Source organism: Rhinatrema bivittatum, chromosome 1, assembly GCF_901001135.1.
Source record: "Rhinatrema bivittatum chromosome 1, aRhiBiv1.1, whole genome shotgun sequence".
Classification (NCBI taxonomy): domain Eukaryota; kingdom Metazoa; phylum Chordata; class Amphibia; order Gymnophiona; family Rhinatrematidae; genus Rhinatrema; species Rhinatrema bivittatum.
In genome coordinates, this window is record NC_042615.1 from 547,440,679 (window position 1) to 547,466,902 (window position 26,224).

The 26,224-nt window shown below is 42.1% G+C and overlaps 1 protein-coding gene across 2 annotated transcripts in view; it reads left to right on the forward strand.

Moving 5' to 3' along the window:
• Positions 1-26,224, forward strand: part of PCSK5 (proprotein convertase subtilisin/kexin type 5) — an 893,215-nt gene that overhangs the window by 360,802 nt on the left and 506,189 nt on the right. For both annotated transcript variants that reach the window (XM_029616187.1, XM_029616196.1), the window contains exon 7: positions 1,307-1,479. In XM_029616187.1, the coding sequence (XP_029472047.1) occupies positions 1,307-1,479 (173 nt within the window). The remainder of the gene's footprint in view (positions 1-1,306; positions 1,480-26,224) is intronic.

Sequence of the window (26,224 nt, forward strand, 5' to 3'; positions counted from 1 at the left end):
TCCTTATATCTTTGGAAGGTTGGCATATCATTCTGGCGTTTCATGGTCTCGTACCCAAAGCAGTATACCAGGAGTATGCAGGGTTCATTTCAGGCTGTGGGATTTCCATTGACTGTCTTCCACATGACTCAAGGTTGCAGGTGGATGCCAAAGGGTGCCCATTAGGGCATCTTTTTCCTCCTTTTCTCTGCTCAGATGTACCAGCACTTGCACTGGCCTCATGGTGCCACCGGCTGGCCATTTTTACTGACTTGCACGGATAGCAACATGAAAATGAATTCATCTTCAAGGGGAGGAAGCCATTTGCAGTAGAGATAAGGACAGAGAAGGAGAGAAAGATAGAAGGTAACAGAAGAGTGAGAGGATGAAAGGGGGAAGGAAGACACACAAAGAAATGGAGAGCAGAAACACAGGGTAATGGAGGGAAAAGGGGAAATATGGGGAATGGAGGGGAGAACACAATGGAGGAAGAAAGAATGGGACAAAGCTAAAAGAGAATTTTGACAAAGATTAGAGAGAGACTAAAGGTGAGAGGGGGTTTCTAAAATTTAACCCCAGGTTAAACAGCAACTAATTTTGTCACAAACTTAGCCTGTTTTTCTAAGATTTTTTTTTCCATTCTGTGACAAGTGATTTGACTGATTACTTTGATGTTCCCCTAGTTTTATATGAATGGTGGTTGTAGCTGATAACTCTTTTCTGTCTAAGTATGTTACTTTTCCTCAGTCCTCTGTTTCTCTCTGAACATATTCATCATGCTAAACAGTGGGTTATTTTTTTTTCTTTTGTTTAGAAGTGTTGTCCATACATATATATATGAAATGGAGACTGCTGATGCGCTCTTTTAATTAGCCTTCACTAGTTCTTCGTAATTAGTGTCTCTTGCATAAGTATGTTTTATTTTTGTACAAATTATTTCCAGACTGCACTCACGTTGAAGTTTATGCACCTTGTTTACAAGCATGGGATCTAAGTAACTTGTGCTGCCCTTTTTTTCTTAAGCGACACCATTAGCTATAGATAATTACATCTGCAAATCAGAGTAAATATGTGCAGTCAGCTACTTATATACACTGCAATTGTAGCCGAATTGTGCTGAGTTTTCTGTAGGCTGGGTTAACCAGAAATTGGGCTCCACTACGAGAGGGAAGCGAATGTCAGTGGTCCATGATGGAAAAAAAAAAATGTGAGTAGAGGTGTTTCTAAAATGTCTGAGGGCCAGGAAGAAGTTAGTGGATTATTTTCTTGGGTATTAATATACACAGTGCTCTCATGCTGGCGTGCAACTTGTTCTTGCTGTTTGAAGGGGTGCGCATGCTGGATGGGGATGTCACTGACATGGTGGAAGCGAAGTCTCTCAGCTTGAACCCACAACACATCCACATCTACAGTGCCAGCTGGGGCCCCGACGACGATGGCAAAACCGTGGATGGGCCCGCTTCCCTAGCCCGCCTGGCGTTTGAGGATGGCATTCGAATGGTAGGTTTGTACATGTTCGTTCGGATGATGTGTCCTGAAGATTGGCTACAGTGAGGCCGTATAAGGTTTTCTTGCTTCCCAAACCCTGACCTGGTGACCTTGCAGCTAGTCGGGTTGTCTGAGGTATCCACAAGGAGCACACATGAGATAAATTTGCGTACATTGCAGACCTGATGTTTGTAAATTTAGCTCATGCTTATTTACTGTGGGTATCTTGGAAACCCAACTGGCTGTGGGCTCATCAGGACAGGCTTGGGAAGGTCTGATGTAGTGGGTGAGCAAGTTTCCCCTCCACTCTTCTGTTTTTCATGGTTAGAAGGCAGGCCAGGCCACTAAGTGGGTACTGCTCTGAATTTATGGCAGGCCCCCTATTGGGAAATTGTTGAGCAGCTGATGAGGAATGTTACATGCGTTTACTGTCTTATTTTCCTTTCCTCTCACCCACATACTTTTAGTTGCTGCAAAATTCATCTTGGCAATGTAATGAACAAAATCAATAGTAACAAAATGCATAAAAGTAGAGAGAGAAACAAAAATTAAGCAAATTTATTAGTTAATCCATAGACATCTAGAAGTTTTTGATTGTGTGTCATGTCAAGTCAAAATCTTCAGTCTGTCCAGTGGGCTGGTGAGAACTTAATTTTCCTGGCGTGTAGCCAGATGGACTCAGAACAAATGGGATAGTATCCGCGCGCTAGCACGCGGATACTATCCCATTTGTTCTGAGTCCATCTGTCTACACTAAGGAAAAGGTGATTATCAGGTAGTAATCCCAACATTTGTTCTGAGTCCATCTGTCTACACTAAGGAAAAGGGGATTATCAGGTAGCAATCCCAACATTATAAATCCATACCAGTTCTCTTCCCTGTAGAAGCAACTTCCTATCTCCTCTGGATTAAATCAATACATGATTAAGATTTGGACTTATGCATGAATTGGCCAATAAAATAAAATTTTGACTGTGGTTCTGGAATAAACAGTCTGACACTCATGTCTTTCCCCATCCATTTGCATAAAGTTGACATTTGCATTTGTCTCTCAAAAATGTGTAGAGTTTTCTGTTCAGGGGATCCACCTGATAGTAGTATATCCCAAAACCCAGCTCCCAACCTTAAGTTATGCAAACTGTGAATCAGACATCAGACTATCTGTGGGTTTCGTTATAAAATTGCTTAATATATTGGGTTCCTCTGCTGTTTATATTTTGTCACTTGCCAGTCCCATTGATGACATTGCATAGATCTTCTTTATGGTTCTGGATTTCTGTACTCCTTCATACTTGGTGTGCTGTCATGGTGGGCTGTGCGATATTTTGGAGCCATTCAGGCCAATTCTGTAAGGTCTGCGGGAAACAGGCACTCAGGGTTGAGCACCCGCTCTCCCAAAGCACTTCCATGCACCTCTCCTGGACACGCAATACTGTGTTTAAATGAGGGGACGTGCTAAAAAGGAGGTGCTAGGGACAATAGCTCGTCCCTAGTGCCTGCCTCCTTAGCAATAGAAACCCAGAAGAGGTGGCTGTCAGCGGGTTCAGAAAACCGATGCTCAATTTTAGGAGCATCTGTTTTCTGAATCCGCTCACAGCCAAGGGATAGGAAAACGGCCGCCAGTAAAATTGAGTGTCTGTTTTCCTAACCTTGACTGGCTGGCACTATTTTTTTTAAGATTTTTGATTCCTCTCACTTAATGGCTATTAAGTCATAGGGTGTACAGAAAAGCAGTATTTTCTGCTTTTCTGTACAATTTCTGAGCGTAAAATGTATGGATTGGAAGCACATTTTTTTTTCTTTTAGTATCCCAGGTGAATAACTAATAGCCTCATCAACATCTATTTGCAGGTGATGAGCGCTGTTAGTTTCGGGGGAGGTTGGGCGTGCATTTTTGACACACTAAACCTCTTACTGTATAACGGGTAGTGCACGTGTGTTGAAAATCTTCATCCAACTGCAGATAAAACAGTGCTGAGCGCACTTTACAGTATCAGCCTGCTTGAGTGCAAAATTGATCTTTGCAGACAGTAGGAGGCACTGATTTGTTAAAACTCTGTTTCAAATCATACAGAGGTTTATGTTCCTTAGGTTTCCATTAACTAAAGCAAGTTTACTGGTTCTTGGCTACTTTAGGGTAGAGAGGAACTCAAAGGAAAAATGATGAAAAGTCTGTTCCTAAATTAGCTACCCTCCGGGCATGTACACTAGTAACAGTGGAGACACTGTATTACCACGCTCCAGCTTTATCTCTGGAATTTGCAGCATGGAAGCAGTACAGCTTATGTTAGACCATAATATCAAAGCAATAGCCAGATGGATGCATGAGAACCTCTTATTTTAATAAAAGCTTGTCATACCACAACTTATTCAGACTAAATAATATCAAGTTGTCTGGTGTTAACGCTGTCAAGTGCAACTTTTATTTTTCAGCAGTTTATTTTTAATTTTTTTTTCCACCTGTCCATGATTTGAGTGGTCTTAATTGGCACCTTGTGGGTTCTGAGACGCTCAAGTTTACATCTTTGTTCTCAGATCATAAGAATGTATGTGTGACCAGCCTTATCTCAGTAGAGCGATGTCATTAATTCTACTACCATTTAAATTTTGATCAGAATTGAACCATGTTTCTTTGGCTTGAACTTGAAGGGGAGTAACTAACCAGTGTAGTAAACCATTTGAGTTATTCTGCTTGTAGAGCCTGGCTCTTGGAGGGCTGTCAGTGCTGCTTTTACTGATGGGCAGAAAGGGGCACCTGTTCCAGGCACTCCCTTAGCAGGGGGCCCATTGCATGAACACACAGGGCTCTGCCCTGATGACTGTAGTGGCTCCAAATGTCAGGCAGCGGAAAACAGACCTCCTCTCCCCTCCTAGGCAGCAAGCAGGGAACAGGAAGGGGAAGTGTGTGAGTCTGGGTCAGACAGCCAAGCAAAAAAGAGCTACTTTTCTTCCTAAATGAGTCCTTCCTATCCTCTTGTTCCATAGGAAACAGGGTGGGTGAGGGTGAAGCTGGAGTGGACAGTAGAGCAGTTCTTTGTTCCCCTGTAATCATGTAATTTCCAAGCTTTTTTGTTTAATGTAAACCAATATGATGTCCACAACTAATACCGGTATATAAAATTTCTAAATAAATAAATAAACAGAGCAAAGAAAAATTCAATATTTATCTGCAAATTTGTTTCTAATTTGTGTCATTTATGTATTTGGTGAGAGTCTGTTTTATCTGTGTGTGACTGAGGTGAAGTAATCTGCTAGAATCTAGTTTCCTTATAGAGATCTGTTGCAGCTTGTTCTATTTTCCCAACACGAGGTGTATCTGTATTTAGCTGCTGATGGAATATTTGCAGAGTTGCTTTTTCGCATAGAGTTGTTGCTGTTTGAGTTCTGGGAGTTAGTGCTGTTTTGGTATGGCAAGTTGTGAATAACACTTAAAGGGTTTTCTTACTTCACAAAGTATCTGGTAATGGAGAGAGTTTACGACACTGTTACTGAGGTGACAAAAGAATTTGAATTGTAATATCTAGTTCATCCCAGCCAGTCAAGTTAGAGATTACCTTCAATTAACCAATACGGTATGGATTTCTTTTAATTTATAAATATAGGTATTTCTTGATTCATTTTTTTTGTAGTGAATCCAAAAAAAATCACCGATGACACATTTGAGACGCCGTAATTTTATTTCTGAAACATATTTGTATTGTTGTGTGTGTATGGGTACATATATATATATATATATATATATATATATATATATATATATATATATATATATATATATATATAGTTTCTTAGCATCCAGTTAGATGAATCCAGAACAAGTGGGTTTATGCACTCCTGCAAGCAGATGCAGGCGGAGCAAGCTTAGCCTGCCAGTATTCTCCATCTCCAGCAGATGGTGGATGTGCATATCCCCACTGGGGATTGCTTCTCTTAAGTAGGAGTATTAAGGAAAGAAAGTTACTGCCCCATTCTCCTGTGATGATACCAGTTGGTCTCTCCCCTAGTTGAGAATTCCTGAGGTGATTTCTATGGTCCCTCAGAGGTGTGCCTTGTTTCAGTAGCTGGTTTTGCTGGTGTGGACTTAGCTGCTTTTGCAGCTGAAAGTCGGCGGGTGCTGGAAGCTGAGCATGGCACTGACTGCACATTCGCTCCCACCCCACAGCCAGAGACCATGTAAGGCTGAGCTCTGGTAAGTTTCCTTAAAAATTTTTTTTTAAAAAGTGTGTGTGTAGTCAGAGACTTAGCGGGAGTTTTTTTTGTGGTTTTTTTTTTACTGTGCAGGGCTTCCTCCCTTCTGGTCGCCGAGCTCGGCACACCGTTCTGACGTTTGTCCCGCTCTGTGGGGAGGTCAAGGGACGTGAGTTGAGCAGCCTCTGTTGACTAGGCCTCACTCGTAGGCTTTTTGCTGCATTCCGTATGGTAGGCCGTAATGGATTTTCGCACATTTTCTGAAGCTGCTCTCTACTGGCTTGTCGGTTTGGCATATGCATCTTGCTGTGCATCCAGTTGTGTGCCCAGTTTTTGAGCGCACAGTAAAACCTTAAATTCTGAGCGCCCACGTTCAGTGACGCCTAGTGACTGCACTCTTAAGTCAGCACACAGGTGGCACTGTGTGCTTAAGTTTTTTTGTGCGCTTTCATTCTGGCCACCTAGGTGAGCATCTAGATATGCACACCTAAGTCTTAGATGCATAATTTTTGGGCACGTAGTTGAGCACCTAGGTGTGTGCGCACAAAAGTGTTGGACGCATACTTACATGCCTCATGCTGTCGCTCAGTGCATTGTTGGCCATAATGGCGTCTGTGCCAAAGAAGTTTAAGCTCCTTTCTCTTTGCTCTGCTTGTCATATTTGGGCATTGTCATATTTGGGCATTTCAGCCAGGAGTGCCCACTGAATTGTGCCATCTCTGTTTGGCGGCTCAAGGGGACTTGTTGTCCTCTGATTTTGCTAAGCCTGCTTCCCAGCCGGATGTGGGTCTGGATAAAGATCTCGCAGGTGGGGCACCTGATTTTGGTTCTCCCCTAAATGGTTCCTCTGTAAAAGAGGACCAGAAGACTCATCTGCATACTGCTCCCAGCATCCCCCAAGAGAGGACTCGGGAAGCGATCCAGGTTTCAAGCTTCACAGCCCCAGCTTCCAGAGGCCCTGCACCTCTTTTGCAGTAGAAGAGGACTGGAAGGCTCATCTGCATACTGCTCCCATTCATATTTGCTGCTTTCAGGGGTAAAACATGGGATATCTCCCTACAATTCTATATCACAGAATATTGCCAAAGTCATTAAGAAGCATTGGTCTATCCTTTCCTTATATCCGTGTTTTAAGAACAAGGATAACAAGGTAGCTTACAAAGGTTCTTGGAATTTAAAGGAATATTTATGCCCTTCGATGTTACAGGACTTTAACCGTCCATGGAATCAGACTTTATTTAATAAGATCTTACGTTGTCACTTTACATGTAGCCACAGTTCTATTTGTGCTATTACCATACAATTGGAGGAGTTTCATCCATCCCCCTACAAAGCAAAAACATTTTTGGAAACATTTTGCTAATTGTTTGTCCAGCTTTGTAGTTTGTTGTCTTGTGCTCCTCTTTGTTGCTGTATGTAGGCAAAACTAAAATAGCTTTACAAGTCCAAATGTCGGGAACATAGGAACTGTTTAAAACTTAAACATGGTCATGCTCCTTTGGTACAACACAATTTGGAAAAAGCTCATGGTTTTAATGATCTCAAATGGATTTTTTTACATCAAGTTAAGATTATTAAAGGTGGGAGACCCAGAGGACAACTTTAAAGATTATGATCAAAAAATACAACCCCGTTAAAATCTATTGAACCTGAGGGCTTGACCACTAATATTGTGTGGCTGCTGCTGTTATAAATGGAGCAAGATTTTATATGGGATAGACGCACTTTACTCTGGTCACGTTTTATGTCTCCTGATTGGCCAGTCATTTAGAATTGTTTTGAGTGGTGAGTTTGGATTGGTTTACTGGTAGTATATGTACGACTTTGGTGTATCAGTGCTTTTGTTCCATCAAAAAAGAAGCGGTAAAAATAAGACCAAACTGTGGGAACCTCAGAAGTCTTAACTAAGCGAGTTTGTTTTTAATGCTGATGGATTTTGTGCAGCATTTGGAGTATGGTAGATTTCACTAGCAATTGCTAGTTTCCAATAAATGTGTGGGGGGTGTATAGAAAACACCTTAAAAGACCAGGTCTAGCTATCTAGCCCAGTCTACTTAAAGGACACCCAGGAGGGAAACACAGGATGTTTCCCTGGGGAGAAGGATAAAGTTGAGGCCCAGGAAGGCACAGGGAAGCCCTGGGAAAGAGAAGGCAGGTCCTATGCTAAGACTGATTATTTGTGATTGCTGTAACTTTTAATTTAAAGCTGATGAGGTAAACAGTCCTTTTTCTGCCTGTTTTCTGTTGTGCTGTAAATAGTAAAATTATCCTGTGAAGAAAGAGGTCTGCTGCGTCCTTCAGCCCCTTCTGTAAGACAAGGACCGCTCGTACAGTACCATGCATGGTGTTAGTAGTGGGATTTCTACTCTAAGCATCAGCATAGAACAGAGACCCATGCCAAAAAAAGAAAAAGAATTGGGCTGGGGGGGGGGGGGGGGGGGCGGTGCTGGCTGCAGTGGCAGCCCTGAAAGTAAGTACAGCGGGCCAAGGAGGCTGCCTGGAGAATGAGGAACATAGAATGAACCAGAGTTTTTTTTCCAGAAAAAAAAAAGCAGAGGGTTTTTGGGTTGTTTTTTTGTTTTTTTTTGCTGCGTCCTTGAACAGGGTAGTGGTCCTCTGGGAGCTGAAAAGCCTTAGCTACCGCAGAGCATGTACTAAACTAGCTTGGAACATTTGTTCCAGATACTCACAGAGGGGCAGCAGCAGCCACACACTTTTGTATAGGCCCAGTGTGCCCGCATCAAATCCTGCAAAAGGATTTAAACATGCAATAGACTTCCTTGATGCAGATTGCAGAAACCCTGCAAACCATTGCAGCCCAGCTATTTTTACCCCTCTTACATTCCTAAGGAGCCGATGCAATACATTTTGTGGAAAGAGAGCGCTGACTTTTCAGCGCCCGCTTTCTAAGCGCACGCATGGCGCCTGCAAGAGGGGCGCCTGCAATATGCAAATTAGGGGTTGGCGCTAGCAAGGAGGCGCTACGGTCGCGCAAGTCCCGCAGCGGCTGCCGGTTATGAAGACTGGCGCCGGTAAACTCGGCATCAGTTTTCATAACCGTCCATTATGAAAACTGACACGGTCTTCATAACTCGGCGGTCTGCCTAGGTTTTATTTGTTTGTTTTTTTTTAATTGAAGTACCGAAAAGCAGTTTTTTCTGCTTTTCTGTACTTCTTCTACGTGCGCTCAGCTATTAACGCCTGCTCCAGGCAGGCGTTAATAGCTGAGCGATAAATGTGCGTCTGAGATGCACACTTATTTTTTTGAATGCGGAGTGAATGAATAATAGCTTCATTCTCATGCATTTGCATGTGATGAGCGCTAACTCATTCACTCCGCGTTGGATGTGCGTTAAATAGGCGCTAATCCCCCTATTGCATTAGGGGGTGGATTAGCGTCCGACAGCAGGTTAAACAGTGCACTCGTGTGAGCGCACTGTATTGCATCCGCCCCTAAGATAGATCTAGGAGAAGACCTAGATCATTTCCTAGTGAACTATAAATGAACTGCCTGGCTAGGAGAATGGCCAGAGTCCACTTGGTCTACCTACCTAGGCAATTTGCTGACAGGCAACAGCTAGGCTGCCTTCCAAGCTTCTAATCTACCTATGTGGAAGTTAAAGCTGCCATTCTTGAATGTGCAGGGTATACTCCAAAAGTGTGCCAACAATGGTTCTGGCTGGTGGAGCTTTCCAGCCTGGAGAAAGTCCACAGACTCTCTTCTATCACTTGAAGAATGTAGGATGAAAGTGGCTACAACCCAAATGGAAGACTTTAATTCTTCTGTAGCATGTTTTAGATGGTTTTCACCTTTCTATATGGCAGTGGGTACACCAGCATTCAAAGCTTACACTTGAAACTGCCTTAGAAGTTGCTGACGCCTTCTACCAAGCCCTGCCAATGTCAAAGAGCACCAGAGTATGAAAGATGGTCATCACAGGATCCCAGAGTCTGCAGGAGGGGAACAAATAATCTACCACTCAGAGAAGGACCAACCATTGGGAATTAGGCCCACTGCCATTCTTCGATTGTGAAGAAAGAAACATTTCACCAAGAAATGTTCCCAGACTAGGGAAGAAGCTATAGGTGTCAACATAATGACCCTCCTACCCCCCATTAGTAACTTTGTGGATACTCCTCATCTGGACTTAGTACTTTTGTGGTTCCACTTGAGCTGGATGGGGTCCCTGTACAGGCCATAGTAGATTCCAGAAGTGAAAAACCCATCATTTGGAGGGAGCTAGTTAAGTGAATTCAGATTAACTATGAACCTCTGGTGATTTTAGCTTGCATTCACAGAGACCAAAGGCAGTACCCCACCATGCAGGTCTCACTGAAGACACCCACTGGGCAAACTAGCCTTGAAGCAGGAGTACTCCCAAGATTCTCATATCCTTTTGAGACTCTTTGGGTCCTGCTTTAATGTTAGATAAACCAACCCTGTACCTAAAAAAGAGTTCTTTCCAGAGGTCTCTTCTTGGGGAATCCCAGAATTATATGTGAGGGATAACAAGATTCCCAAAACCCAACAACAATGGAACCAAGGGAAGGCTGTATATTCCAGGCACCCAAAGGCCACAGTAGATATGCTTATTAAAACAAATAAGGGACTGCAGGCACTCCAGGTACCCTCATTTCCCCCGAGTGTGTGGGGGAGGGTAATCCATGGAAAGCGAGCCCCACTTGGAAGATAGCTCCTCTAGGTTTGACAGGGAGCACGTACAGGTGCTAGAGGGGAAGTCACTTTCAGGTTTAGGGACTGCACCCCAACTCTATCTTCCGACAAGAAGAAGAAATGGACAGCCCAGTTCAGGTTGAGAAAGGAAAATAACGGAAAAGTAATGGAGTTGCTGCTGAAAGAATAGTGAACTATCTACAGTCAGAAGAATTGCTGGACCAGAGGAAGCATGGATTCACCAGGGGAAAGACAAATCTGATTGACTTTTTTGACTGGGTGACTAGGGAATTGGATCAAGGAAGAGCGCTCGATGTCATCTACTTGGATTTCAGCAAAGTTTTTGATATGATCCCGCACAGGAGGCTTGTGAGTAAAATGAGAAGCTTAGGAGTGAGTGCCGAGGTGGTGGCCTGGATTGCAAACTGGTTGACGGACAGAAGACAATGTGTAATGGTAAATGGAACTTATTCTTAAGAGAGAGCGGTGTTAAGCGGAGTGCCTCAAAGATCGGCATTGGGATCGGTCCTGTTCAATATCTTTGTGAGTGACATTGCGGACGGGATAGAAGGTAAGGTTTGTCTTTTTGCAGATGATACTAAGAACTGCAACAGAGTGGACACGCCGGAAGGAGTGGAGAGAGAGTGAGATGAGATTTAAAGAAGCTGGAAGAGTGGTCAAAGATATGGAAGCTGAGATTCAATGCCAAGAAGTGCAGAGTCATGTATATGGGGTGTGGAAATCGGAAAGAACTCTATTTGATGGGGGGTGAAGGGCTGGTGTGCACGGAGCAGGAGAGAGACCTTGGGGTGATAGTGTCTAATAATCTGAAGTTGGCAAAACAATGTGACAAGGCGATAGTTAAAGCCAGAAGAATGCTGAGCTGCATAGAGAGAGGAATATCTAGTAAGAGAAAGGAAGTGATGATCCCCTTGTACAGGGCCTTGGTGAGGCCTCACCTGAAGTACTATGTTCAGTTCTGGAGACCGTATCTCCAAAGGGACAGAGACAGGATGGAGGCGGTCCAGAGAAGGGCAACCAAAAAGGTGGATGGTCTTCATAAAATGACTTATGAGGAGAGATTGAAGAACCTAAATATGTATACCCTGGAGGAGAGGAGGAGCAGGAGTGATATGATACAGACTTTCAGATACTTGAAAGGTTTTAATGATCCATCATCAACAAACCTTTTCCGTTGGAAAAAAAATCAGTAAAACTAGGGGTCACAATTTGAAATTCCAGGGAGGAAGACACAGAACCAATGTGAGGAAGTAATGGAGAGGGTGGTGGATGCCTGGAATGACCTTCCGGAGGAAGTGGTGAAGACTAAAACTGTGAAGGATTTCAAAGGGGCATGGGATCCATAAAGGCTAGAAGTTGGGAATGAAGAGAAGAGCCATGGGGGTGGCTTACTGGAATGGAGGCTACTACCTGGTAATTACTACCCTTACTCAAAAAGCCTTCACACGGTTAATGCAACTCCAACATTGCTCTCTGCTTCGGCAGAGGAAAATGTGGAAAAGAGGATTTGCATTCAGACAACAACCAACAAGGACTGAACTACACTGTCTGGGTAAACAAATAAGTGTGGGGGTAGCTTGCTTATTGCGGCGGTTACTACCCTAAACCAATTAAGCCTGATACTTCACTTTGAATGCATATACAGCGTTGCTCTCTGCTTCAATGGCAGGGAGAAATGTGGAAAAGAGGATTTACATTCAGACAATATTCAGGCATGGATCTGTGCAGTCTGGGTAAACAAGCATTCGGATAACTTGCTTGATGCGGTTACTACCCGTAACCATTAAGCCTTATACTCACCTTTGATGCAATTCCAACATTACTCTCTGCATCAATGGCAGGAGGTGGCAGGACATTTGAATGAATTACCAACAAGGGCCCTGAACTTGGTGGTCGGTGAAACAGATAAGTATGGGAAAATAAGGGTGGGAGCTTGCTGGGCAGATTGGTCTTTTTCTGCCGTCATTTCTATGTTTCTGTATAACAGATTTCCTTCCCCCGGGGATATCCCTGATAAGCACAGGCACTCAACCTAGGAAGGCTGAACTAAGGGGTGGGGGTATGTTAAGGGGTATATGAGAACCCCTCAGAACACCTTAAAGGATTGGCAATGGCTACAACTATCTTGCCCAGGCCATCTTAAAAGACACTCAGAAGGAAAAATTAAGATACAGGGCATTTTCCTGGGGAGAGGAATAAAAGCTCAGTCCCAGGTAAGAACAAGGAGACCCTGGGGATGAGAAGGCAGCTTCTATGCTAAGATTATCTATTTGTGATTGCTGTAACTTTAGATTTAAAGCTGCTGAGGTAAGCAGACTTTTTTCCTGCCTGTTCTCAGTTGTGCTGTAACAACTAAAGTTATCCTGTGAAGAAAAGATCTGGATTCCAGATTGCTCTGTCCTCTGGCCCCCTCTGTAAACCAAGGATTGCACGCACAATATTTTTGTTAATTCTTTTTTTCTACTAGATTTGCCCAGAAGCATCTATACAGGTGAAATGGCGGCCACGTCAACATAGTTTTCTATGAACTAGCAAGTTGTTTGCTGTCATGATCAGAGTTGAAGCACTTTGCAGCATTTGTGTAGGAGCAAGTGTTCCTTATTATTTTTAATTGGTGACACAAGACATCCACTGTCTACATTGAGGAAGTTTAAACCAGTCAGAACAATGCACCCCTAATATGTGGAAACATCATTTTCTGATAATTTGATTATCTCCACAGCTCCATTTTTTTTTAACATTTTCTTTTTGCTGTGTTCAAGACAACTAGCATAAAATTCAGAGTTTTAGATAATCTGGAGGCTTTTATGATTTATGGTTACAAAACATGAGCTAATAATCATTATTGAAAACAGCTTGTTCTGAGGTCTTTTCCTGCTACATAAAAATAATATTAAAAGGGTGCCATAAATGATTGATATGTTTCCTTATTTGTGTGATATTTGGTTGCATGCATTGGTGAAATGTATTTTGGATTTTAACTTACTGTTGCTAAGATCACTTCAGAGCCTCTAGGTTTGTATTTGGATTTATCATAAATTGCTATTTATACAGAGAAATACCAATAAATAAGAACACAATAGATCTATGGGTAAAAATCAAAATATAAGAACATAAGTGCATTGCTGGGTCAGACCAAGGTCCTTTGAGCCCAGCATTCTGTCTTTGACAATGACCAGTCTGGGTCACAAGTACCTGACAGATCCCAAATATTTCTATTTTTTGTATCATACTCCCAAGGATAAGCACTGGCTTTCCCAAGTCTACCTGGTTAATAACGGTTTATGGATTTTTCAATCAGAAACTTGTCCAATCCTCTTTGGCACTTCATTATGTTAATTGCCATGACCATGTCCTCTGGCTTGATTAAGTGCTGAGTGAAAAAATACTTCCTATAGTTTGTCTTAAATCTGCTAGTTTGCTACTTTCATGAATATCCCCTAGTCCTAGGGTTGTTTGAAAGGGTAAATAAGCATTCCCTATTTATTTGTTCCATCCCACGTGTGATTTTATAAATTTCAATAGTGTTCCCCTCTGTCCTCTCTTTTCCACGCTAAAGAGCCCTAATCTGTTTATCCTTTCTCTCAGGCCGATACAGTAAAGTGCGGCCGCGGTTACCCTGCTTCTAACCCGCTTTCTACTCACAATTTGGCCGCGTTAGTCCAACCCGCGATTCACTATCCCTTTTAACCCATTCTTACCGCCTCTTTAAATCAACGGGTAACCCTTTCCGCCCGCGGCATGTATATGAGATGTAAACGATCGGATTAGCTATTCCCCCCCATTTAGTAATGTGCGCCCCGACTATCGCCTTTTTAACCTGCAGTTTAGCCGCGCGTTTAACCTGCTAATTTACCGCCTACCCCTACCCCTGCGTTAGAGGCAGGGGTAAGGGTAGGCGGCAAACTTTCCCCCAGCCCCCGCTCACCTGCCCTGGCCGCGTCCATGGGTGCCGGTCTCCGGGGCAGCCCCAGACCTCTCTCCCCTCCTCCCGAAGCAACTTTAACCAAAAGAAAACCTAAAAACCTAAAATCCCCTCCTCCCGAAGCGACTCGACATGTAAAGTATTGTGAATAAGTGTAACCAAAGTTAACTTACTTTTTCTTTCTTTCAGCCCTCTCTGCCCTCCTCCGGAGGCTCACGCCGCGGCTTCCCTGCCTCCTGGGGGCAGCCGGCGGCGAAAGCGGCTTCCAGCGGCCCCCGCCAGCGAAGACGGACGAACGCACACCCATAGTGTACGGGCGCTCAAGCCAGCGAAAGCACATGAACGGGCGTGCGAGACGTCACGGCGCATGTTCATACACTACGCTGGCTTGAGCGCCCAAATTGACGGGCCCCCAAGTCAGTGAAAGCGTATGAACGTGCGCCGTGACATCATGCACACGCATTCAATTGCTTTCGCTGGCTAGAGCGCCCATCAATTTGGGCGCTCAAGCCAGCGAATGGGCGCTCAAGCCCACATGAACGGGCGTGCGTGACGTCACGGCGTACGTCACGCACGCCTGTTCATGTGCTTTCGCTGGCTTGAGCACCCGTACACTATGGGTGTGCGTTCGTCCGTCTTCGCTGGCGGGGGCCGCTGGAAGCCGCTTTCGCTGCCGGCTGCCCCCGGGAGGCAGGGGAGCCGCGGCGTGAGCCTCCGGAGGAGGGCAGAGAGGGCTGAAAGAAAGAAAAAGTAAGTTAACTTTGGTTACACTTATTCACAATACTTTACATGTCGAGTCGCTTCGGGAGGAGGGGATTTTAGGTTTTTAGGTTTTCTTTTGGTTAAAGTTGGGATCCACTTCCTGGTACCTTTCATTTCAAATGACATTTGAAATGACAGGTACCAGCGAACCCAGGATACTGTATAGGCACTGTATAAAGCGCCTATACAGTTAAATGGATTGCGCTTCATGGACGCGCGTTGGACGCGGCTTGCATTTGCATGCCATTTAAATAGAGTATCAAGCGTTATGTGATCCGAACTGTGCGTGCGGCAAACGAGGGCTAGCCCCGCACTGCCGCACTCTTTCCAACGTGTCCTTACTGTATCGGCCTGTCTATAAGGGAGCTTTTCCATCCCCTTTCTTATTTTTGTTGCCCTTCTCTGTATCTTTTCTATGTCTTCTATGTCTTTTTTGAGATAGGGTGCCAGAACTGCACACAGAACTCAAGGTGCAGTTGAACCATGGATCTATACCAAGGCATTATGATATTCTCAGTTTTGTTTTCTATACCTTTATGACCACCACAGCACACTAAAGTGAAGATTTCAAGATATTGTCCACAAGGACTTTGAGGTTCTTTTCTTGGATGACGACTCCTAACCTGGAAACCAGCATCGAATACCTTAGTTGGGATTATTTTCCCTACGGTCATTACTTTGTTCTTGTCCACATAAAATTGCACCTGCCATTTAAATGCCCAGTCTCCTAGTCTTACAAGGTCTTTCTGCAGTTCTTCATATTCCACTGCTGTTTTAACAACTCAAAACAATTTTAGGTCATCTGCAAACTTGGTCATCTCACTTGTCATTCCTTTCCCTAGACCATTTATGAATATGCTAAATAGTTCCTAATACCGACCCCTAGGGTACTCCATTAATGACTTTTTTTTCCATTCAGAAAACTGATCATTTTATCCTACCCTTTGTTTTCTGTTTTTTATCCAGTTAACAGTCCACAACAGGACATTGCCTCCAAGCCCATGACCTCTCAATTTTCTTCTCATTACCTCTCAGTTTCCTGAGGAGTCTCATGAGGGACTTTGTCAAATGCCATTGGACATTCTAAATACATTATATCAACTGCATCACCTTCGGCTGCATGTTTTACACCCTCAAAAAACATCTAGTACATTGATAAGGCGAGACTTCCTTTTGCAAAAACTATATTGACTCTCCCCCATGAAACCAGATCTGTTTGTGGTCAGTAATTTAATTTTGTTTTTAAGAATAGTTTACTTTTACTAATTTGCCTGGCACCATTCTCAGACTCACCAGTCTATAATTTCCCAGTTCACTCCCCGAAGCCCATTTTAAAACTGACATCACATTGGCCACCCTCCAGTCTTCCAGTACCTTGGCTATTTTAAATGATAGATAGCAAATAATCAGAAACAGGTAAGCAATTTCATTTTTTAGTTCTTTTAGAACTCACTGGTCCTGGTGATTTGAGGTTCAATAAAAAAAAAACATAAAAAGAAAAATACACTGCGAAGGATAAATGCATGCCAATGAAAATAAGTCATATACAGCTCCAAATGCACCAGCTTATTTATGAAATGGACCCAAATTATAATCATGACTCCTCCACTGAATTACATTTTTTTATATATTTTCATTTGCAAATAAAAAAAAATGCTCGTCAGGAAAAATTCTAAGTATTTCCTTTTGTGTTCTCAGCCTATATAAACAGCACAGTGATGTAAATCCAGCTTTCAAAATTGAAAGCACTATATGTATCCAAAAATGCTCTTAATTATAGCTTTGATCACCACAATGAAAACTCTTTATCTTTGGCAGTCCACTAGGCACAGTTATATTGCAGCACTCTTACGGTGCCTACCTTGGAGAAACACTCATTATTTTTCTGTCAGGACGCTGAACTTGTCACCAATGAATGCCATTGCTTCAGCAGTAACTTTAGCAGGAAAACCAAATGAGTTCATTGAACATATTTACTTATGACCATGTGATCTTATCTTCTCCATGGGAACCATTGCTACCAAACATGAAGTAACTGATGTGATAATCGAACTGGCTGCATAAATCATGTGATGATATTAACCAATCATAAAGAGAATATATACTCATGATAATCACGGACCATATATCCTGTTGTAATATGCAATAAGTAACACATCCACCAGAAAAGAAAACTTTACTGAAATGAAATTAGAATTGATTTGTGAACAGCCTACCTATAGAAGCATATTAAAATTAATCTAGCACGATGTCCAGACTGAAAAAATAAAAAATTAACAGTGAAGGTTAACATAGACAATCCCAGTATACAGTGGGTTTGTTGTTTTGGTTTTTTTTTTTTTTACAAAAAATCAGCATTCTACTTGGGATACTTGAAGTACTGTCACCCCCTTGTCACTGTTTATTCACACAGTCAATAAGAAATCAACATAAATCTTCAAATGCAACTTTGCATACAATGTTGTATCAAGGGTGTCTCTGTTCTAATATAAAGAATTTGCTCAATAATACTGGTGTTAAATGCATAAGAACATAAGAACATGTCATACTGGGTCAGACCAAAGGTCCATCAAGCCCAGTATCCTGTTTCCAACAGTGGCCAATCCAGGCCATAAGAACTTGGCAAGTACCCAAAAACTAAGTCTATTCCATGTTACCATTGCTAATGGCAGTGGCTATTCTCTAAGTGAACTTAATAGCAGGTAATGGACTTCTCCTCCAAGAACTTATCCAATCCTTTTTTAAACACAGCTATACCAACTGCACCAACCACATCCTCTGGCAACAAATTCCAGAGTTTAATTGTGTGTTGAATGAAAAAGAATTTTCTCCGATTAGTTTTAAATGTGCCACATGATAACTTCAAGGTGTGTCCCCTAGTCTTTCTGTTATCTAAAAGAGTAAATAACTGATTCATATCTACTCATTCTAGACCTCTCATGATTTTAAACTCCTCTGTCATATCCCCCCTCAGCCTTCTCTTCTCCAAGCTGAAAAGTCCTAACCTCTTTAGTCTTTCCTCGTAGGGGAGTTGTTCCATTCCCTTTATCAATTTGGTCGCTTCATTTTTCCAGCATAGAAAAGTCCTCAGGGGTGCTTCCTATTGTATATCACAAATGTGGATCGGCAATTAGAAAAATGATCAAGATAAGTCTGATGATCAAATTGCTGTAATTATATGGTATATGGACAGACTGAACAATTGCCACATTTGTGATGACCTATTAAGACCGGATCTTGCACATGACCAGTCGAATCAAAATGAGTTGTAAGCCTGCAGAGACTGCCATGTCTCTGATCCTCTCCTGAGGGGGAAAAACATTAATGGAGATGTATGCCAATTCAAATTGCTGTTTATCAAGGTAAATGACTTTGAAAACTGCCCTCCCTAAATGCATCTGAGAAAAGTATGCCTATTAGTGGAAGATGAAAGGGGGTCATATCTTTCCATAAGAACATAAGAAAATGCCATACTGGGTCAGACCAAGGGTCCATCAAGCCCAGCATCCTGTTTCCAACAGTGGCCAATCCAGGCCATAAGAACCTGGCAAGTACCCAAAAACTAAGTCTATTCCATGTAACCATTGCTAATGGCAGTGGCTATTCTCTAAGTGAACTTAATAGCAGGTAATGGACTTCTCCTCCAAGAACTTATCCAATCCTTTTTTAAACACAGCTATACTAACTGCACGAACCACATTCTCTGGCAACAAATTCCAGAGTTTAATTGTTCGTTGAGTAAAAAAGAACTTTCTCAGATTAGTTTTAAATGTGCCCCATGCTAACTTCATGGAGTGTCCCCTAGTCTTTCTACTATCTGAAAGAGTAAATAACCGATTCACATCTACCCGTTCTAGACCTCTCATGATTTTAAACACCTCTATCATATCCCCCCTCAGTCGTCTCTTCTCCAAGCTGAAAAGTCCTAACCTCTTTAGTCTTTCCTCATAGGGGAGTTGTTCCATTCCCCTTATCATTTTGGTAGCCCTTCTCTGTACCTTCTCCATCGCAATTATATCTTTTTTGAGATGCGGCGACCAGAATTGTACACAGTATTCAAGGTGAGGTCTCACCATGGAGCGATACAGAGGCATTATGACATTTTCCGTTTTATTCATCATTCCTTTTCTAATAATTCCCAACATTCTGTTTGCTTTTTTGACTGCCGCAGCACACTGAACCGACGATTTCAATGTGTTATCCACTATGACACCTAGATCTCTTTCTTGGGTTGTAGCACCTAATATGGAACCCAACATCGTGTAATTATAGCATGGGTTATTTTTCCCTATATGCATCACCTTGCACTTATCCACATTAAATTTCATCTGCCATTTGGATGCCCAATTTTCTAGTCTCACAAGGTCTTCCTGCAATTTATCACAATCTGCTTGTGATTTAACTACTCTGAACAATTTTGTGTCATCTGCAAATTTGATTATCTCACTCGTCGTATTTCTTTCCAGATCATTTATAAATATATTGAACAGTAAGGGTCCCAATACAGATCCCTGAGGCACTCCACTGTCCACTCCCTTCCACTGAGAAAATTGCCCATTTAATCCTACTCTCTGTTTCCTGTCTTTTAGCCAGTTTGCAATCCACGAAAGGACATCGCCACCTATCCCATGACTTTTTACTTTTCCTAGAAGCCTCTCATGAGGAACTTTGTCATTCACCTCATAGTGGCTAAAACCATGGGTCCACATTTCATCTACCTTGTAGAGTCCTTGGAGCAGGAGGAAACTGCCAGGTAAAAAAAAATATCTATTTTGAGGTTTTGCCATTGTTATCTATGATGGAGATATTGAATAACCCTCATTTCATCTGTGTATGTTTTGCTTACTGATGGAAACATTTGGAGAAAGTGCTTTGCTCTGTTCAAGCAACTATGGTCACTGTGGTTTGGGAAGACCCAGGGGGTGAGATAATGTAATGAGCTCAGTTTGATAAGCCCAGTTATAGAGTGAAACCATCATCTGGCTGTATAAGGATCAATGTTGATTTTTAACTCTTCACATAAGGACCTAAGAGTTTGGGTTCAGGCAGTGCATGCGGGTTATGTTATCTTCTGGCAGGTCCAGCAGGATGGTCCTGGGCATAAATGCATTTTGTTTAGTGAATGCAAATAGAGAAAGTCAAGCAATAGCATTCTTGTTAACTGAGTTCAAAGTTATTAATCTACCTCTTAGTTTATAGACTCTTCTACAATGTGCGACAGGTTTAGTCTGTTCACAAGTGTACAATGAGCTGTTTCTGAGACCCCAACTTTGAAGGTTAACTGCACATTGTCCTATACCTGTTCTGATCCTCTGTAGCAGGAACGATGTTCATCATGTTAATTCAAGGCCAGCACGTTAAGTGGGTTTTGAGAAAAGGAACTTGTTTGTGATTTACTGTGATTACCATTCCTTGATCTATAGAGTATCTAGAGAGAAATCCTGGTTAGGGAAAGTTTTCCATAAGGGGTGTCATGATGAAAGGAGGGCCTTGTGTGTGTTAAACAGGTCATTGTAAAGTGACGCATGAATGGTTTCAGCCATCTTATGAGCCATCATTAGCTGTGAAAGTCCATTTGTATATCTCTTCTATGTGCTCTTCCCCTGCCAAAGGTGAACTCTGAATTATCTGGGACAAAAAAGATTTTCAGTGACAAATAGCCTAACTCAGATGCACTTGTGGCAGCTTTAGAAGCTGGCGAGTGTACATACTGTATTTTAGGCAGCTGTGAAGTCCAGTAGTACTACTCCTGTCCTCAAGCTCTTCTGAAATCATTTTCAGTATTGGTGGTAAGTGTCAGAACTTGACCTCATGTGCTGTGGCCTTGGCAAAATTTGGCTCGAGGATGGTCTTTCTTAGCTGAGCTGAGGAGAGCAGTTTTCAGACAGGGCAGACTTAGTATTTCATTTATTTATATTCCATTTTTTGTGACTTCAAAGCAGATTACATTCAGGTACTGTAGGTATTTCCCTATCTCCAGAGGGCTGCCTGATGCAACGGAGGGTAAAGTGACTTGCCCAAGGTCACAAGGAGTGACAGTGAGATATGTTAAATCATTTTAACATTGCTAGATTTCTCTGAAAATTGTCCTGTTGGTTCCTAGTGTGCATACCGAGCTTTAACACACACAGCTCCTTAAGCTTGAAGGCATGGAAGTAACCTGCACTGAGTACCACTTCCAACTCCTAAATAGAAGGTGAGGGGGGGGGGTAACCTGTACGGAGTGGCAGTTACAAATCTAAACCCTTTCTGGGCAGACTGGAGGCAGCCATTTGTCTCTTTCTACCATCATTTACTATGTTTTTATGATGGTACTATGTCAAATAATTGTAAGGATTATGTGGCAAGTGTAAATTTTTTGGACTCTTGCAGGTGAACCTGAAATTTCATGCCGTGAGTTCTATAAATGTATATTTATTTCAGTAGCTTCAGTTTATATCTCAAAAATGTAATGTCACCTAGGATGTGCAATTGTTTGAAAGCGAAATAAAAAACACCACAAAACACCCTATTTTGTTTCATTTGGTTTTCAAATAAAATGAAAAAAAAATCCTGCCAAAATTCAGAGTTTGTTTCCTTTGTTTTGGCAAATAGTGCGCGCTGTTTAAAAATGTGAACAAAAGCTAATGATCGTGAAAATGTACCAGGCCTTTAAAGGAGACATTTCACAGATTATAAAATACAAAAGTAAAATTCTGTAGCTTCTATTTTAAGTCTTTCTGATATTTTGATAGTTTTTCTGATCCTGGCATGAAAGGAAAATTTTGAAGTTTAGAGGAAGGAACAAGGGAACCATTTCAGTTTGTCAAAGTCCTCAAATTCCCTTGATGCATGGCAGGTGATGAATTCTTGTAAGGCAGTGCAATTGTCGGCCCTTTAAATCTACAGCAATCTGTAAATGTTTTCAAGCAAGTCATGACATTTGCTATTAAAATCAATGATGAATTTATGCACATCCTTTGCTTCTACCAGATAAGTATAGTATGACCTCTTATTACCAATAGTTTGAAAGGATTGGAATGATCTATGTATGTTGGGCCCGAGAGAGACGGAACATTGTTCTTATGGCATGGCTGATGTGGAAAAGATTGGAATCTTGCAAATATGAATGTAGGTGCTTATTGAGAAATAAAACTCACTGCTGATAAATATTTTACTAATGACAGAAATAAATGTTTCAGCATGCTGTTAAACTATCTGACTGTGTTGCGAAAGAGAACAAATTGTCATTGATGGTGTGACCCACAGTAGGAACTCTACCAGAAATAGTCTCAACATAATTTAGGAAACAGTCAAAATAGAACAAAACAGAACAGTAAATTGCAGAAAATGCTGGCAGACACTGATCACCCATACCCACCCCTTATATGAACAGATTTGCATACAGATCTCAGATGTGTTTGTGTGTGTGAGGAATTTAGCGTTGGCTGTTGAGAAATAAAGCACATACATATATTAGTTCATCCTTTGATTATCTAAATTGATTTTTAAGAGAGGTTGAGTTGCTGTGAGGCTACCATATCTCTACTCTCTCATGTAGGCATATATAATATCTGTCTGTATAACTTATTCTTCCTTGCCTACTTTTTAAAGTTTGATTTTATACAAGACATTTTTGTGGTAACTGACCTAATTATGATACTACTTCAGTTTTTGGTCTCACTCTCTCCCACTCTTTTCTCTCTCTCTCTCTCTCTCCCCTAACCTTGTGTATCTCATGGCTTCTCCACAGCTTCCTAGCCTTTGCCCTCTAAGGTTGCTAGTTCAAGCCCACCTGTTACTGGAGCCTCAGGGCCTGATTTATTTGCATGTTCTGGGTGAATCTGGAGGCTTGCTGGAAGTTGTACCCTGAAAGTCACTGGATTAATCTGCTTCTGCATGATAAAAGGCCCAATAATTCCATGTTCAAGCTTGGTAGTGGATCGATTTATCTGTATGTGACTTGTTGAGACCTAAGCTTCATGCCCCATAGTGAACTGAAGTGGAGGGGGAGGGAGTCTCTCATTGTTCTGTATATGCATGTCTTTCTTGGCATTCTTTGGCAGCTTCTAGGGCTCATTGGATGCATCCTTTGCAAACTCCCAGTCCACTCTGCTACAGCTGGATCCCTAGACTGTTGTGATTCTCCTAAATGAAACTGAGGATGAAACCCATCATTGGCAAAGAAGGGCAAAGTTTTTGTTGGGTGTTCGGCTTTGTTGTATGTAAATTCCACAGTTTGGAGCAACTGTACCCAGTTATTCTGGTGATGGTAACAAAAGCAGTGATGGTGTTGCTCCAGGGTATCCATTGAATTGCGGAGGATACACAAATGACACGTGGACCTGGATGTCCAGTAGTCTGGTTCTCAATCTCCAAAATCATGCTGTAAATGTGGATGCCTCAATCAGAGATGATGTGATGGCAAACTATGAAATTGTACTATCTGTTATCAACAAATCTGCAGTTTCCTGTGCTGAGGGGAGTGAAGTGGGGGGTGCCTGTTGCAATAATATGGGCCATCTTTGAAAATGAGTCCACTACTACCAGAATCATGGATTTCCCTTGTGATAGAGGTAGCTCTGTTAAGAAATCCATATATCCATTCTCAGGGTCTGAACAGTACTGGTAATGGCATTGAGTTCTTGTGGGCTTTCCCATGGCATCTTGATTCGGATACATACTTCAGAAGTTGTTACTTATGTCCTTAGGCACCAGAAATCTCAGTTTGCCCAGCTCTCTGTTCTGTGTATGCCGGGGTGCCCTGTTAGTTGAGCCATGGCATGTCAGTAACCCTTCTAGGTGTAAACTTCTTTTGACAAATACAGTTTCCCTTCCTTTTAGAGGCAACCTTCTTGCCAGCTCATCTCCTTCTCCAGATTCTGCCATTCTTTGTTTTCAGTCTCGAGTATATTGGTCCCTTAATTTGTTCCATGATACTCTAATTTTTTTTAGTGTCCATGATAATGTTTTTGGCCCAAAGTATAGTTTGCTTGTCCATCAGGTGGACAAAACAATTGTCTACAGCACCAAGTCTTGGGGGGGGGGGGGGGGGGAGGGAAAAATTGACAGCAGGAGTACCTGGCTATCTGCTGAGCCCATCTTGTCTGCAGTTATGAAGTGAGAGGCAGGCCTAGCAGGGCCAGTGACAGATCCTATTTCACCGGCGCCAAAGAATCAAGAAAGGCCCTGCAGGGCTGCCAGAGGTGTCCATCCAGCTGGCAGCTGGAGATCAGAGGGAGAGGCTCAGCCTGTTTGTGAGGGTAAATATCCCTTGACCTTTCCCTGAAGCTGTATCTCTCATGGCTCCTCCACAGCTTCCTGGCCTTTGCTCTTTAAGGTCAATCCTGACCTTAAGGGGCAATATTTGGATATGCGCATATTGTGATACATATTTTCCTGGGCCAGTACAAACTATAACTTAATGGTATCTTTTTGTTTCCCAATGCTTTCCCAATCTCTTCGTTCTTACAGTTTTATAAAGTAAAATGTTGCTTAATACTACTGTTACCCTCTTCATCTGCAAAACATGGTTTATTTTTTATTATTATTTTTAAGATTTCTGCTTGTAGCCTTCTCTTGCCAATATAATATAATTCCATTTAATACTGGAATTATTTCCTTCTCTATATTCCTTCCCCCTTACCTTGCACTTAGAGATCTGGAAAATTTTTTTTTTTATAATTTACATCACCCTCCAAGAACTAATTGCATATTCTACCCACCCCTTACAAATAATACAAAACTCTGCAGCTCGGCTCCTAACTGCAACCTCCATCTGAGAACATATCACCCCAGTACTACAATTACTTTGTTGATTTCCCATTACATATCGAACACAATGTAAACTGATTGTTATCATCCACAATTTACCAAATAACATTTCCTCGCCATGCATATCAGCTACATTAAAACTCTATGCATCATCACAGACTTTGAGATCATCGAATCAAGGGCTCTTAGACATCCCATTTCCCAGACTTGTCCATCTGGATGAAATCAGGGAATTTGCTTTCTCGACAATAGGCCCTATCACCTGGAACTCTTTATGAGCAGAGCTAAGAGTGATGGTGGATCCAAATTTTTTTAGGGAAGCACTTAAGACATATTTCTTTCAAAAGGCATACAGCTCAGCTAACTGAATCTTTTGCAGAACATTTGTTATAACAGTCATGTTCTGTGTGTGTTAATTTCTTTACACGTCTCATTTTATGCCTAATATGAATGTATTTCTGTACCCCACCTTGAATGTTGGAAGGTTAGTAGCAAATTTTAGGGATGTGTAGAAGAAAAAAATGTGTTTCATTTTTTGTTTCACTGGGACCCAAATTCATTTCATTAGTTTCATAGGGGGGAAAACAAATTTGTTTATTAGTTTCATTCGTTTTTTGTTTTGCCATTAAAGTCAATAGGGGAAGTATTTGCAGCCTATTTTTGGCTGCAGAATGGGAGTTTTCTTATCAATTCTGATGAAACTTCTGGGGAGCAATCATCAGAACAAGAAAAGAGCTCCAAGGTACTTAGATTGTGGCAAAGTGGCACCAAAGTGGCATGAATAGCCTAAGGTACTGTAAAGGGGCAAAGGGGTACCAGGAGTGGCAAGAGTGCTTTAACAGAGGTGCAAAGCAGCAGCGAGAGTGTCAAAAATACACCACAGCTTCAAAAGAGAGCAGCGATAACAATTGCATGAACCCTTGAAGGCAGCATGACAGGCAAAGTGGCAAGCAAGTGGCACCAACATCCTACAGCACAATGAAGGAGGAACATAGCAAGCAGAAAGACTAGCACCAACACACTGAGGAACCATGATAGGTGCAAGAACACCACAAGGAATATAATCGTCTGGTGTATGGCAGCAAGGCAGAGTGGCAGAAAGTTGATAGGTGCAAGACAGGATGGCAGAGCAGAGGTAGTCTGGTCCCTGTGGTTTTGATAGGGTAAAGACAGGCTGGCAGATCTGAGGTAGTCTAGCAAACAACCTTCTCAGATAGAACCCAAGAAGAAAGTGCACTGTGTGCTATGCTTGCTTAAGGTAGAAATACAGTGGACCCTTGACTTACAAACTCAATTGATTCCAGAGGGCTGGTTGTAACTCAAGTTGGTTGTAAGTCAAGACTATTCTTTCCATAGGAAATAATGGAAATACTCATAATGCGTTCCAAACCTCCCAAAAGCAGCTATATAATTGAGTGGTGACTGATGTGCCA